Source organism: Lipotes vexillifer, unplaced genomic scaffold (genome assembly GCF_000442215.2).
Source record: "Lipotes vexillifer unplaced genomic scaffold, Lipotes_vexillifer_v1.1 scaffold217, whole genome shotgun sequence".
Classification (NCBI taxonomy): domain Eukaryota; kingdom Metazoa; phylum Chordata; class Mammalia; order Artiodactyla; family Lipotidae; genus Lipotes; species Lipotes vexillifer.
Window position 1 is genome coordinate 8,321,534 of NW_006788200.1, and position 10,929 is coordinate 8,332,462.

Sequence of the window (10,929 nt, forward strand, 5' to 3'; positions counted from 1 at the left end):
CTATATGCTCTCATAACGGGGGCACTGGTCCAGTAGTTCTGAGTAGGGGACACTGGAGATCTCGAGGACAGTGTTAATTAAGGGAAGAGTGCTGGTTGTAGTGAGGGTGGGGTGGCAGAGACAGGGCTCTAGGCAGTGGAACAGCCTGTGCAAAAGCCCAGAAGAGAAAAAGTGCAGGGCTTATTCAGGGAACAAAGATCCTAGGAGAGATGAGTAAGGTAAGGCTGGAGAGGTATGCAGGGATTAGACCATGTAGGGCTTAGTTGGCCACAATTCAGATTTTGAGGGTATGGAACACAGTTTTTGTTTGTTTGGCTGCGGCGGGCGGCTTGCGGGATCTAGTTCTCCGACCACGTATTGAACCTGGGGCCATGGTAGTGAAAGTACCGAGTCCTAAGCACTAGACGCCAGGGAATTCCCTGGAGCACAGTTGTTGTTTTTGCGGTACGCGGGCCTCTCACTGTTGTGGCCTCTCCCGTTGCGGAGCACAGGCTCAGGACGCGCAGGCCCAGCGGCCATGGCTCACGGGCCCAGCCGCTCCGCGGCATGTGGGATCTTCCCGGACCGGGGCACAAACCAGTGTCCCCTGCATCGGCAGGCAGACTCTCAACCACTGCACCACCAGGGAAGCCCCTGGAGCACAGTTTTTAATTCACCAGTTTCCCCTACTAGATTAGTGGCGCTCAAAATTTGATGAAAGAACTACTTTATCCTGAAAATAATGCCATTCACTTTTTTAAAGTAGTTTTAAATTTTTTATTTATTTAATAAATTTACTTATTTTTGGCTGCGTTGGGTCTTCGTTGCTGTGCACGGGCTTTTTCTAATTGCAGCGAGCAGGGGCTACTCTTTGTTGCGGTGTGCGGGCTTCTCATTGCAGTGGTTTCTCTTGCTGCGGAGCACGAGCTCTAGGTGCGCAGGCTTCAGCAGCTGTGGCACGTGGGCTCAGTAGTTGTGCCTCTCTGCTTCACGAGCGCAGCCTCAGTAGTTGTGGCGCACGGGCTTTGTTGCTCCCTGGCATGTGGGATCTTCCTGGCCCAGGGCTCGAACCCGTGTCCCCTGCATTGGCAGGCGAATTCTTAACCACTGCGCCACCAGGGAAGCTCTTGGGGTTCACTTTTACCCAGAACAGTGACACATAATTGAATTTGTTTCCTTTTTCTCACCTGAAAAATGAGGATAATTGTCATGGCGAACATTCAATAAGGTAATGCACTTCCAGGGGTTAGCCAGCTTTCATCACTGAGAGCCGTGTTATTAGTGAAATGGTTTTCGACATCTTCCTAGAACTCGGGGTAGTTTTGAATGTTCGTTTAGAATCTGTTAGGGATGGGTAGGTTGTGTTTGCTGAGTGGAAGGTGACGCTAGGGGCCTGGGGCTGTCCGGGTCGAGGTTGAGTTACTTCCTTTACTAGATCGGAAGCCGAGAAGCCGGAGGCCAAGGCAAGGGCAGCTATCTGGAATTCACTCGTCTAGAGATCCCACTCCTCCTCTAACCTTCGCTCCGCCCCGCCCCGTCCCTCCCGTGGTCGCTTCCCCGAGTTCCGCCCCTCCTTCACTTCACGTCATGCCCCGCCCACTGGCACATCCCCTTCCGCTCTACGCTGCGGCTGCGCAGTCCGTACCATCTTCTAGACTCCTGGGCCCCGTTGTGTGCTCTCTGATGCAGGTTTACTCAGTTCCAGCATGTGGAGCCGACAGCGGGGCCGCCTCAAGCCGTTATGCTGCGGGGTGGAGGAGCTGCGGTGCCGCCGGCGGGAGCGGGAGGCAGGTGCGGGCAGGCGAGGGAACACGGGAGGATGAGAGTATGGCGGTCGGAGCAGGGGTGAGGAGGCTTCCAGGGTTGGAGATGGGTTCTGGGTCCTGGGTGCCCCTCCCATGATCAAGCGGCTCCTTTGCTCCCAGCACTGCGGAAGGCACGGAGAGAGCAGCAGCTGGTCAGCAAGAGGCTGCTGAGAGGCGAAGCCTTGGAGGAAGCCGAGGAGGGATGTGTGGCCATGATCTTCGGGGAAGCCGAGGTGAGGGGGCAGGGTGCTTGGTGAGATCCACACCAGGTAGCGGCAAATACCTTGTCTTGTACTCGAGGTCCGCCCCCAAACCTGAACGCGGTCCCTTCAACACCTCTTTCCGTCTAGTGGGCCAAGCCGGAAACCAGGGAATCATCCTCGACAACTCTATCCCTCATCCCCACATCAATACATCATCAAGTCCTAGCCCACCTCCCCCTTTTTTTTTTTTACCTCCTAAAGAGCTGTGGAGTCTTTTAAATGGCGTTGCCATCACGATCGCCACCACCCTCTTCTCTGAATACTTAACAGCAGCCTCCTAACAGGTCATCTGCAGAAATTTTGCCTCCTCAAGTTAATTCTCTATACATCAGTCAGATGCGTCTTTTAAAAACACAGAGACCAAAATCCTTGCTGTGATCTACACAGTCCAGCATGGTCTAACCTCTGCTACTTCCAACCTTATCAGTTCACTCATTTCAGACAAATTGTCCTCTTTTCAGTCCTTGGAACAATATACCAGGCTCTTTCCCGTCTCAAGGCCTTTGCATTTGCTGCATCTAAAGTGGGTCTGCAGAGTATTAATCATACTAATTGTTTGCTTGTTACCGTTTCTCCAACTAGACTTTAAATCCACAGGAACCTGGACCTTATCTTATTTGTCATCATTGAAAACTCAGATGCCTATACAGTATCTGGCATATAGTAGATGCTCAGTATTTATGGAATAAGTGAACAAAAGAATTTCTTTCAGCTCATTTATTCATTCAGCAAGCATTGGGCATCCCCTGTTTATATTATGTTTACATATATAGTTTACAAAGCACTTATACCTAGGTTATACCATTTATTCATTGTGTGCTTACTTTATACCAAGTCACCTATGCTGGGTACTGAGGTACAGAAAGATGAAGAGAGTCCCTTTCTTTGACGTGTTCACAACCCATTGAAGGAGACAGATGTGCTCCTACCTGTCATGAAGGAAACATGAGGCACAATAGAAACCCCTGAGTCTTCCAAAGGGAGCCAGAAAGAGCTAACTTCCCAGAGGCAGTGAGAGCAGAAATCTAAAGGAAGTGGAGGACCTGGGGAGGGTGGGTATTCCAGGCAGAAAGAATAGATTATGCGAAAGCTTGGAAGCATTAAAAAGCACGTCATGTGCTGCGCAGTGTTGTTGCAGTGTCGGTTGCATGGGGAGAATCGCTAGAGGGATAGGTTGTGTCAGGCTGAGAGGTTTAAATGTTATCCTTGAAATAACACAGTAAAAGGCAGAGTAGATGTTATGCTCTTTTTTCAGGTGAGAAACTGGGGTTTAGTCCCCTGTAGCGTAAGTGGCAGGGCTTGTATTAAACCCAGTTCTGATTCCCTCTTCTGTCCACTCTACTGCAAGGTTGGCACTTATTGGCCATATTACTGTGAATGACGAGTTCTAGGGATAGTGCCATACTGAAGGGCTCACAACTGAAGTGGGCAGAGCAGAACTCATGCCTTGCTTTCTGGCAACTATGTGTTGCAACCTCTCTTTTCCCTGCCCTGGGCTCCAGATCCAGCAGTTCCTGCAGTTAGCCCAGCGGGGGACAGAGGAAAAGGAGAGAGAGGGGGCTCTGGTCAGCCTTCGGCGAGGCTTGCAGCGCCCTGAGACGCAACAGACCTTCATCAGGTCAGTGCGGGTGGTGTGAGTGTGTGGCTGGGTCTCTGAGGGGTGGACAGGAGTGTGGGGGGGATGGGCCACTGGCTGAGCAGGGCTCTGGTGCTCACTCATGTAGGCTGGAGGGCAGCATTCGGACCCTAGTCGGGCTCCTGACCAGCAACCAGGCCCTGCTGCAGCTTGAGGCGGCTCGGTGCCTTCATGAGCTCTCTCACTCTGAGCAGTCTGCAGTAGTTGAGGCCTGCCTGCCAGCCACTTCCTACCTTCTCACCTACCTCTCCGGTCACAGCTCAGACTTTATAGTAAGCCCTGCCCCTTCCTACCTTGTTCTTGGTTTGGATTTAAAAATTGTGCTTTTGGGTCCAGTTTGAGCTGGCAGGTAGGCAAAAGAGGAAAACCTGTTTCTCCTGATGCCCCCAGCCATACACACACCCATCATCTCCCATTCCCCTGTGCCCCGATCCTCAAGGACAGGTATGCTCCAGCTTTCCCACTCCCACCCCTACCCCACCCCGGCCTGAGACAGGCCAAGCCCAGTGCTTTTGTTGTCCCGCTCTCAGGAGCTCTGTCTGTATACACTGGGTAACCTGATTGTGGAGAGTGAGGCTGTGAGAAGGCAGCTCCTGCCACAGGGCATTGTTCCGGCCTTGGCTGCCTGCATCCAGGTAAGTGTCCACCTCCTTGCTTCCTCTCTGGGCACCCCTCCCCTCACGTCTCTCCACATGCCCCACCTGCTTTGGGTAGGCAGCTCCAGCCTCTGCCCTGTGCTAAGGGGTTGAAAGTCTCAGGAAATCTTATGGCCTAGGTTCCAGAGTCAGATCCCTACTCTGTCTGCTTCTAGTCTCCCCATCTGACTGTGCTGGAAGCTCTTGGTTATGCCTTGTCCCAGCTTCTTCAGGCTAAGGAAGCTCCAGAGAAGATCATCCCGTAAGTAAAATTGAGTCTCCAGATGTGTAGGCAGGTGTGACCTACTTGGTAGTGTAGCCCTTGATGCCTGATCGAGTCTTGTTTCCAAAGCTGTTGCACATTTCAACCCCATGTGCCTGACTGGGAAGAGCTTTGGGTTTGGACGCTTTCCCACCTGCTCTCAGGGTTTGGGAAGAGTGACTGGCATCTTGCCTTCTGTGGTTCCTACTCACAGCTCTGCTTCTACTGACAGCTCTGTCCTGGGCTCCACTCTCCCACAACATATGCTGCAACTGTTGCAACCTGGCCCAAAGCTAAACCTTGGAGTAGCTGTGGAGTTTGCCTGGTGCCTTCACTACATCATCTGCAGGTAATAGGCCAATTGGGGAAGTGCCACAAACCTCCCCTGGGGCTTCCTTCCATGACACTCAGGTTTTTGAACTTTGGCTTCTGGAATTGTTGGGGTGAGTTTTCCTTGTTTTATGGTCCTCTCTTCTTGGGAGCTCAGGAAACCCACAGACCTAGGCCATTTGCCACGTTAAAGGTAGAATTGACCGAGTAGTGACTACTTGCTTTCTATTGCCCAGCCAGGTCAACAATGCCCTGCTCATCACCCAGGGTGCTCTGTCCACCCTGGGGCTGCTGCTGTTGGACTTGGCTGGGGCTGTCCAGAGAACTGAGGATGCAGGACTGGAGCTGGTAGGTGAAGAGAACAGGTCAACCTCTGGGTGACCTTTCTTTTTACTCAGCTCCTGCTCCAGTGTGCAGGTTGCCCCTTCCTCCTTAAACCTGAACCCTAACTCATCTTTGCAGCTGGCATGCCCTGTGCTTCGGTGTCTAAGCAACTTGCTAACAGAGGCAGCAGCAGAGGCTGTGGGAGGGCAACTGCAGCTCCGAGATGAGCGTGTTGTGGCAGCCTTATTTATCCTTCTGCAGTTCCTCCTCCAGAAACAGCCCAGCCTGCTTCCTGAGGGCCTCTGGCTCCTTAACAACCTCACTGGTAAGCACCATAATCTGCCTAGGCCTAGACCTTTAGATACTGGGAATAATTCCTCATGGCCTCGGCTGACGTGGGTAGGATTGGGAGTGGGTTGGTTTCACACCCCAGTTGGAGGAACTTCACCCTGACATTTTCCCTTCCAGCAAACAGTCCTAGTTTCTGCACCTCCTTGCTCTCCCTGGATCTGATTGAGCCCCTCTTGCACTTGTTGTCTGTATCTAATGTGGTGAGCGTGTTGGTAGGTATTGGGGTCACTTGAGTCCAAGGCCTGGTGGCCAAAGTGTAAACAGTGGGAGCAGCCCTGAGCCCTCAGAAGTACCCCTAGCTGAGAGCTGGCAGGTGGTGTGGTATGGATGGCTTCAGGGCCAGACCATCAGTCATAGACCAGACAGTCTAGGTGTTGAGTCCCTAAACTGTAATTTACTAGTAACTAACCTTGGGCAAATCAACTAACCACCTTAGGCTTCAGTTTCCTCATTTATAATTGGGAATAGTCATCCTACCTGAGGGTGGCTGAGATTACAGAATATGCATATAAAACTGCTTGGCACAGTGCCTGGGCATGTGGTCAGCATTCCACAGAGGCTATCGTTAAAATCTTTGGTTTTCATCGTTTGTGGGGACTGTGTACATATATTTGTCTGCAGGTGCTCACGGTTCTGTGCAACGTTGCAGAGAAAGGTCCTGCTTACTGTCAGCGTCTATGGCCAGGGCCCCTGCTCTCCTCCTTGCTGGACACGTTGGCCTTCTCTGACACTGAAGTAGTAGGCCAGAGTTTGGAGCTGCTGCAACTGCTGTTCCTCTATCAGCCAGGGGTGGGTTTCTGGCCTTAGTCCCCAATCCTTCTGTTCTGAAGCCGCTGGTCTCACCATGGCCCCTTTCCTTCCAGTAACTTTAGTCATTGCTCTGGGCCTGGCTAGCCTATGTGGGCTCCAGGTCCGAACTTCCATACTCTTTTTGGGAATGCATTCTTCCAAGAAGAGGTGGGCTAACCCATAAGGCTGTGGTAATTGCATGTTAGCACTGAGGGACCCAGTGTTGAATCCTTTTCTTCCCTGCTCTCAGGCTGCCCAGGCCTTCTTGCAGCAGTCAGGGCTGCAGGCCCTACAAAGGCATGAGGAGGTGGCACAACTCCAGGATCGTGTGCATGCTCTCCAGCAGACAGCTCTTCATGGGTGACTTGACTTCTCAAAGTCATGTACTCCACTCCCCATCTCCCCCACTCCCCAGCCAGAGCCCCTTTGGGAGGTTTAGAACCATAATGACATCATGCCCTCTGCTCCCACACCGAAGCCTAAGTCAAGATCTCTGGATCCCAGCTCCTCCTGTTTTACCCAGCAGTGTCCAGGCGGGAGGACCAGAGGGAACCCAGTGTGGCCTACTTAATCTGGGTCCATAGAATCTCCTTTTTTCTTATTTTTTTTTTTCTTCAGCAGCTGGTGGCTTTTGATGGGATGGAATAAAATAAGTTTTATTTTTATATTCAGCTGCTTTGCCTCATTTGATTGCACAATAAGGGGTAGTCGGTGGAATGAGAAACAGAACATCCTGAGACAGCATTTTCAGCACAAGCTTTATAAAGAGCAGCAGAACACATTTCTCCACATTGTACTCAGTCCAGCAGAGCTCAGGCTCTGGGGCTCTTGCTCTTAATCCTCAGTGGAGGTTTCAGGCTTTTCCACGTAGCACATTCTCCAGGGCTCTGGTTACCTGGTCAGCACTGAAGTTGTTCAAAGAGACGTTCTTCTCTTGGCCAAATGCTGAAGAGAGAGGGAAGTGATTAAGTATCCGCTCTGCACTGTACGGGCTACCAAAGTGTAATAAAAGGTCTCTGTCTTCAACTTATAGTCTTGGTAGGATAGGAAGGGTAGTAGAATTTCGGCTGATTCTGGGTGGTCATAATGGGAAGGAAAGTGTTTCAGGAATGTTTTAAGGGGCATGGTAGGCATTTATTATTAGCCATTGTGAGCAATGTATTACATGAGCCTGCCTTTTAATGGTGCCCATTCAGTGGCTCCCATTGTTCATCTAAACTAAAGTTATTTGTGTCCATCTCCTTCTCTAGTCTACTGGCTTTTGGGAGGAAAACCTTTGTTCCTCCTCCAAACAATGTTTAGTGCACGGCATACTGCAGTTGTCCACTGTTATAATGGATCTGCCTTGGGTGTGACTCCCTGCCGTCCTCCAGACATTCCTAGGGCGAGGTTTAGTTAAAAGCCGTGATTAAAAATACCATTATTCAGTAAGTATAAATATTTATTGTGTGTTCCTATGTGTCACGCAACATGACAGTAATTTTCAAATTGTGGTAAAATGAATGACACATAGGTAATATATTAATAAGTATGTGGTAAAATTGTATAGGGTAAAGGGGCAATGTTACATAACTGGCCAGGGAATGCCTTTTTGAGGAGGCTGAATTATAACAAAAAGCCCGCCATGGAAGTCTGGCAGAAGTGCAGTCTAGGAAGGGCGAACAGAGGTAGAAGCTCAACCCCGTTATACATACTAGCTGAATAACCGAAGAATCCATCCCTCATATTAATTAAGGTTAAATGAGATTTAGGCAGGAAAGCACTCAGCACAGGGCCTAGCAGTAAGTGCTCAACACACTCATTATTTTAGGTTTTTACTATTGAGATGCTCACACTCTGTCTGGACCGGCACTGACCACACAATTTGGAAGGATCTACAATGATGGACTGGACCAGCATCCCTTCTCCCCTATCTGAGGCCTGTTCTGAATTACAAAGACGACAGCTCCTGATACCTATGCAGGACAGGGCCCGCCTCCACATAGATGTTATTGGGACACAAAGCATCCTGTAACCCTGCGAATGTATATTTCCTTATCTGCAACGAGGTCAACAGCAAGTCCGAATTCAGTCCCTGAACAGGTTTCTGTGTGACCTTGGGCGGCCCTTTCTTTTCTCGAACCCTTGTTACTCCACCGGGGTCTCAGGTCCCCGGCGTCCTGTGCTCACCGTAGCGGGCCCAGAGCTTGGGCTGCACATCGGAGCACTCGCGGATTAGGATGGGCAGGTCAGGGTTCGCCTTCTTCAGCTCCACATAGCGTTTCTCGATGAAGTCCCTGCAAGGCCGAAGAGAGCACCGTGCGTGCGGTGTGGGCGCGGGCCTCCTCAAACACCCGGGAGGTCGAGATTGTGACCCCAGCGCCCCGAAGCCCGCCCGCCTCACCGGGCCGCGCCTCACCTGACTCCCAGGCTTCCGGGCGAGCGCTGGCATAAGTGGATACGAATCTCACGGAGGCCCAATTTGGCACGGAGGCCCCTACTCGCTGCGGCAGCCGCCATCTGGGATAGTACCAAATCATCCGCCCTAGACCTTCCGGCCAAGTGATCCTATCAGACCAGCCGCGGACGCTCCAGCCCCGGGATAGGTTGACTGACGTAAGGGGCGGGGCCAAGTTTAGCCAATGCCATAAAAGCATTGCAGGTCAACTGTTACTCGGATTTCTCCGCCCTCCGTTGCGGCGGAAAAGCTGCGGCACGAAAGGCACTGTGGGTGGACTCCTGAGGTGCATTGTGGGGAGTCGCCTGTCGCTGCCGTGTTGTTGTAGGGTCCTCGGTCGTTGCTGGGGTTGAAATACCGAGGACGAAATGCCGGAGCGAGATAGTAAGGCTCGGGTCATCTGCCCTTTCTTCCCCGCGGGACTCGGGACACTTGGCGCGTTATTTTGGCCTCAGAATTTAAGCCGGCTGTGTGCGCGAGGGTGGAGGCGGGCCGGGAGTGTGACGCTTGTAGTCTGGCGAAGCAGTTGGGCCCCGAGCGAGGCCGGGAAGCTCCAGACTGTCCCTCAATCTTGTCCTTGCCCCAACCCACGACAGATGAGATTAATCTGTGAACCACCCCCAGACCCCGTCACTTAATTTTTGGTTCCGTAACCAAAAATTTGGTTATCTTTCGCGTAGTATCCTAGGTGTCATCTTCAAGAAGTTTTTGCTGATCCTTCAGCGCTGGTTTAGGGGCCCCCTCCTCTGAGCTCCCATAGCTCCTTGTATTTTCCTGCTTCAGCACTTGTTACCCTGTATTGTCAGTGTCGATGTTCTTGCCTTTCTTCCTCACTAGATTGTGAGCAACTCAACTGGACAGGAAAAGACGTCTGTATTGTTCACTACTAGATCCCCAACTTTTGCACAAGATCTGACTCTAAAGAGATTGATTAAATTAACATCAATTCCTTTTCTTAGGCGAGCCGTTCTCCAACCCTTTGGCCCCAGATGGCCACGATGTGGACGATCCTCACTCCTTCCACCAGTGAGTATTTTGATGTAGAACCATGGGAATGAGCTGGGTAATGAGTAAAGTGGTGGTGGTGGTGGTGAAAGAATTCTGAATGTCTTGTCAGCAAGAATGACCAAAAAATCATACCACTTGCCTCTTTATCTTTGTGAACTTTAACTAGATCAGGCCAACTGCATAAGAGTATTAGAGGGGAAATTATGGCAGGGAGAGTGCTAGTTTTTAAAATTGATGTTTAATTACACGTTATATAGGAATTAATTCTTGTAGAAAATTAAAACATCAGAATAAGGGTAATGTTGTCTTTGATAACATCCCCAATTCCATCCCCTTTCTTAGAGGTAACCACCGTTACCTTTTTTACACTTACCTTTTTGTCCTACTCTTTTTAAATGCATTTGTGTACACACATTCGTATCTGAGTAAAATACATCATTGCTTTGTGAATTAAAATATTAAAATTAATCAGTGATATATTGTCTATATATCAGCGTTGCCACCTGTGTTGGGTTTTTTTAGTAATTTATTTATTTTTGGCTGCATTGGGTCTTTGTTGCTGCGCGAGGGCTTTCTCTAGTTGCGGCAAGCGGGGGCTACTGTTCGTTGCAGTGCGCGGGCTTCTCATTGTGGTGGCTTCTCTTGTTGCTGAGCACGGGCTCTAGGCACGCGGGCTCAGTAGTTGTGGCTCGCAGGCTCTAGAGCGCAGGCTTAGTAGTTGTGGCGCATGGGCTTAGTTGCTCTGCGGCACGTGGGATCTTCCCGGACCAGGGCTCGAATCAGTGTCCCCTGCATTGGCAGGCGGATTCTTAAGCACTGTGCCACCAGGGAAGTCCCATCCTCTCACTCATTCTTGATTTATAAAATTTTTTTTTTAGTAGCCGCGAGTAGTGGCTACTCTTTGTTGCAGTGTGCAGGATTCTCATTGCGGTAGCTTCTCTTGTTGTGGAGGACGGGCTCTAGGTGCGCGGGTTTCAGTAGTTGTGGCTCCCCCCGCCCAGAGCATAGGCTCAGTAGTTGTGGCACACAGGCTTAGTTGCTGCACGGCATGTGGGATCTTCCTGGACCAGGGCTCGAACTCATGTCCCCTGCATTGGCAGGTGGATTCTT

At 50.8% G+C, this 10,929-nt stretch overlaps 3 protein-coding genes across 3 annotated transcripts in view; 2 read left to right on the forward strand and 1 right to left on the reverse strand.

Moving 5' to 3' along the window:
- The first annotated feature begins 1,530 nt into the window (after nucleotides 1-1,530).
- On the forward strand, nucleotides 1,531-7,219 carry TMCO6 (transmembrane and coiled-coil domains 6). The gene is given in 13 exon segments (XM_007461467.1): nucleotides 1,531-1,675; nucleotides 1,678-1,770; nucleotides 1,905-2,017; nucleotides 3,550-3,665; nucleotides 3,772-3,955; nucleotides 4,214-4,318; nucleotides 4,495-4,580; nucleotides 4,813-4,929; nucleotides 5,147-5,258; nucleotides 5,373-5,559; nucleotides 5,703-5,797; nucleotides 6,207-6,374; nucleotides 6,625-7,219. Coding segments are annotated over 13 exon segments (1,599 nt in total). The 5' UTR covers nucleotides 1,531-1,566; the 3' UTR covers nucleotides 6,739-7,219.
- NDUFA2 (NADH:ubiquinone oxidoreductase subunit A2) lies at nucleotides 7,004-8,912 on the reverse strand. Its single transcript, XM_007461466.1, has 3 exons — nucleotides 8,773-8,912; nucleotides 8,544-8,650; nucleotides 7,004-7,319 (listed from the first exon to the last, which is right to left on the reverse strand). The coding sequence occupies exons 1-3, from the start codon at nucleotides 8,871-8,873 to the stop codon at nucleotides 7,228-7,230; spliced, it is 300 nt and encodes a 99-aa protein (XP_007461528.1). The 5' UTR covers nucleotides 8,874-8,912; the 3' UTR covers nucleotides 7,004-7,227.
- Nucleotides 8,913-9,117: 205 nt separating this feature from the next.
- Nucleotides 9,118-10,929, forward strand: part of IK (IK cytokine) — a 12,627-nt gene continuing 10,815 nt past the window's right edge. Inside the window, exons 1-2 of the mRNA XM_007461468.1 lie at nucleotides 9,118-9,195; nucleotides 9,771-9,837. Coding sequence (XP_007461530.1) covers nucleotides 9,180-9,195; nucleotides 9,771-9,837 — 83 coding nt within the window. The 5' untranslated portion in view covers nucleotides 9,118-9,179. The remainder of the gene's footprint in view (nucleotides 9,196-9,770; nucleotides 9,838-10,929) is intronic.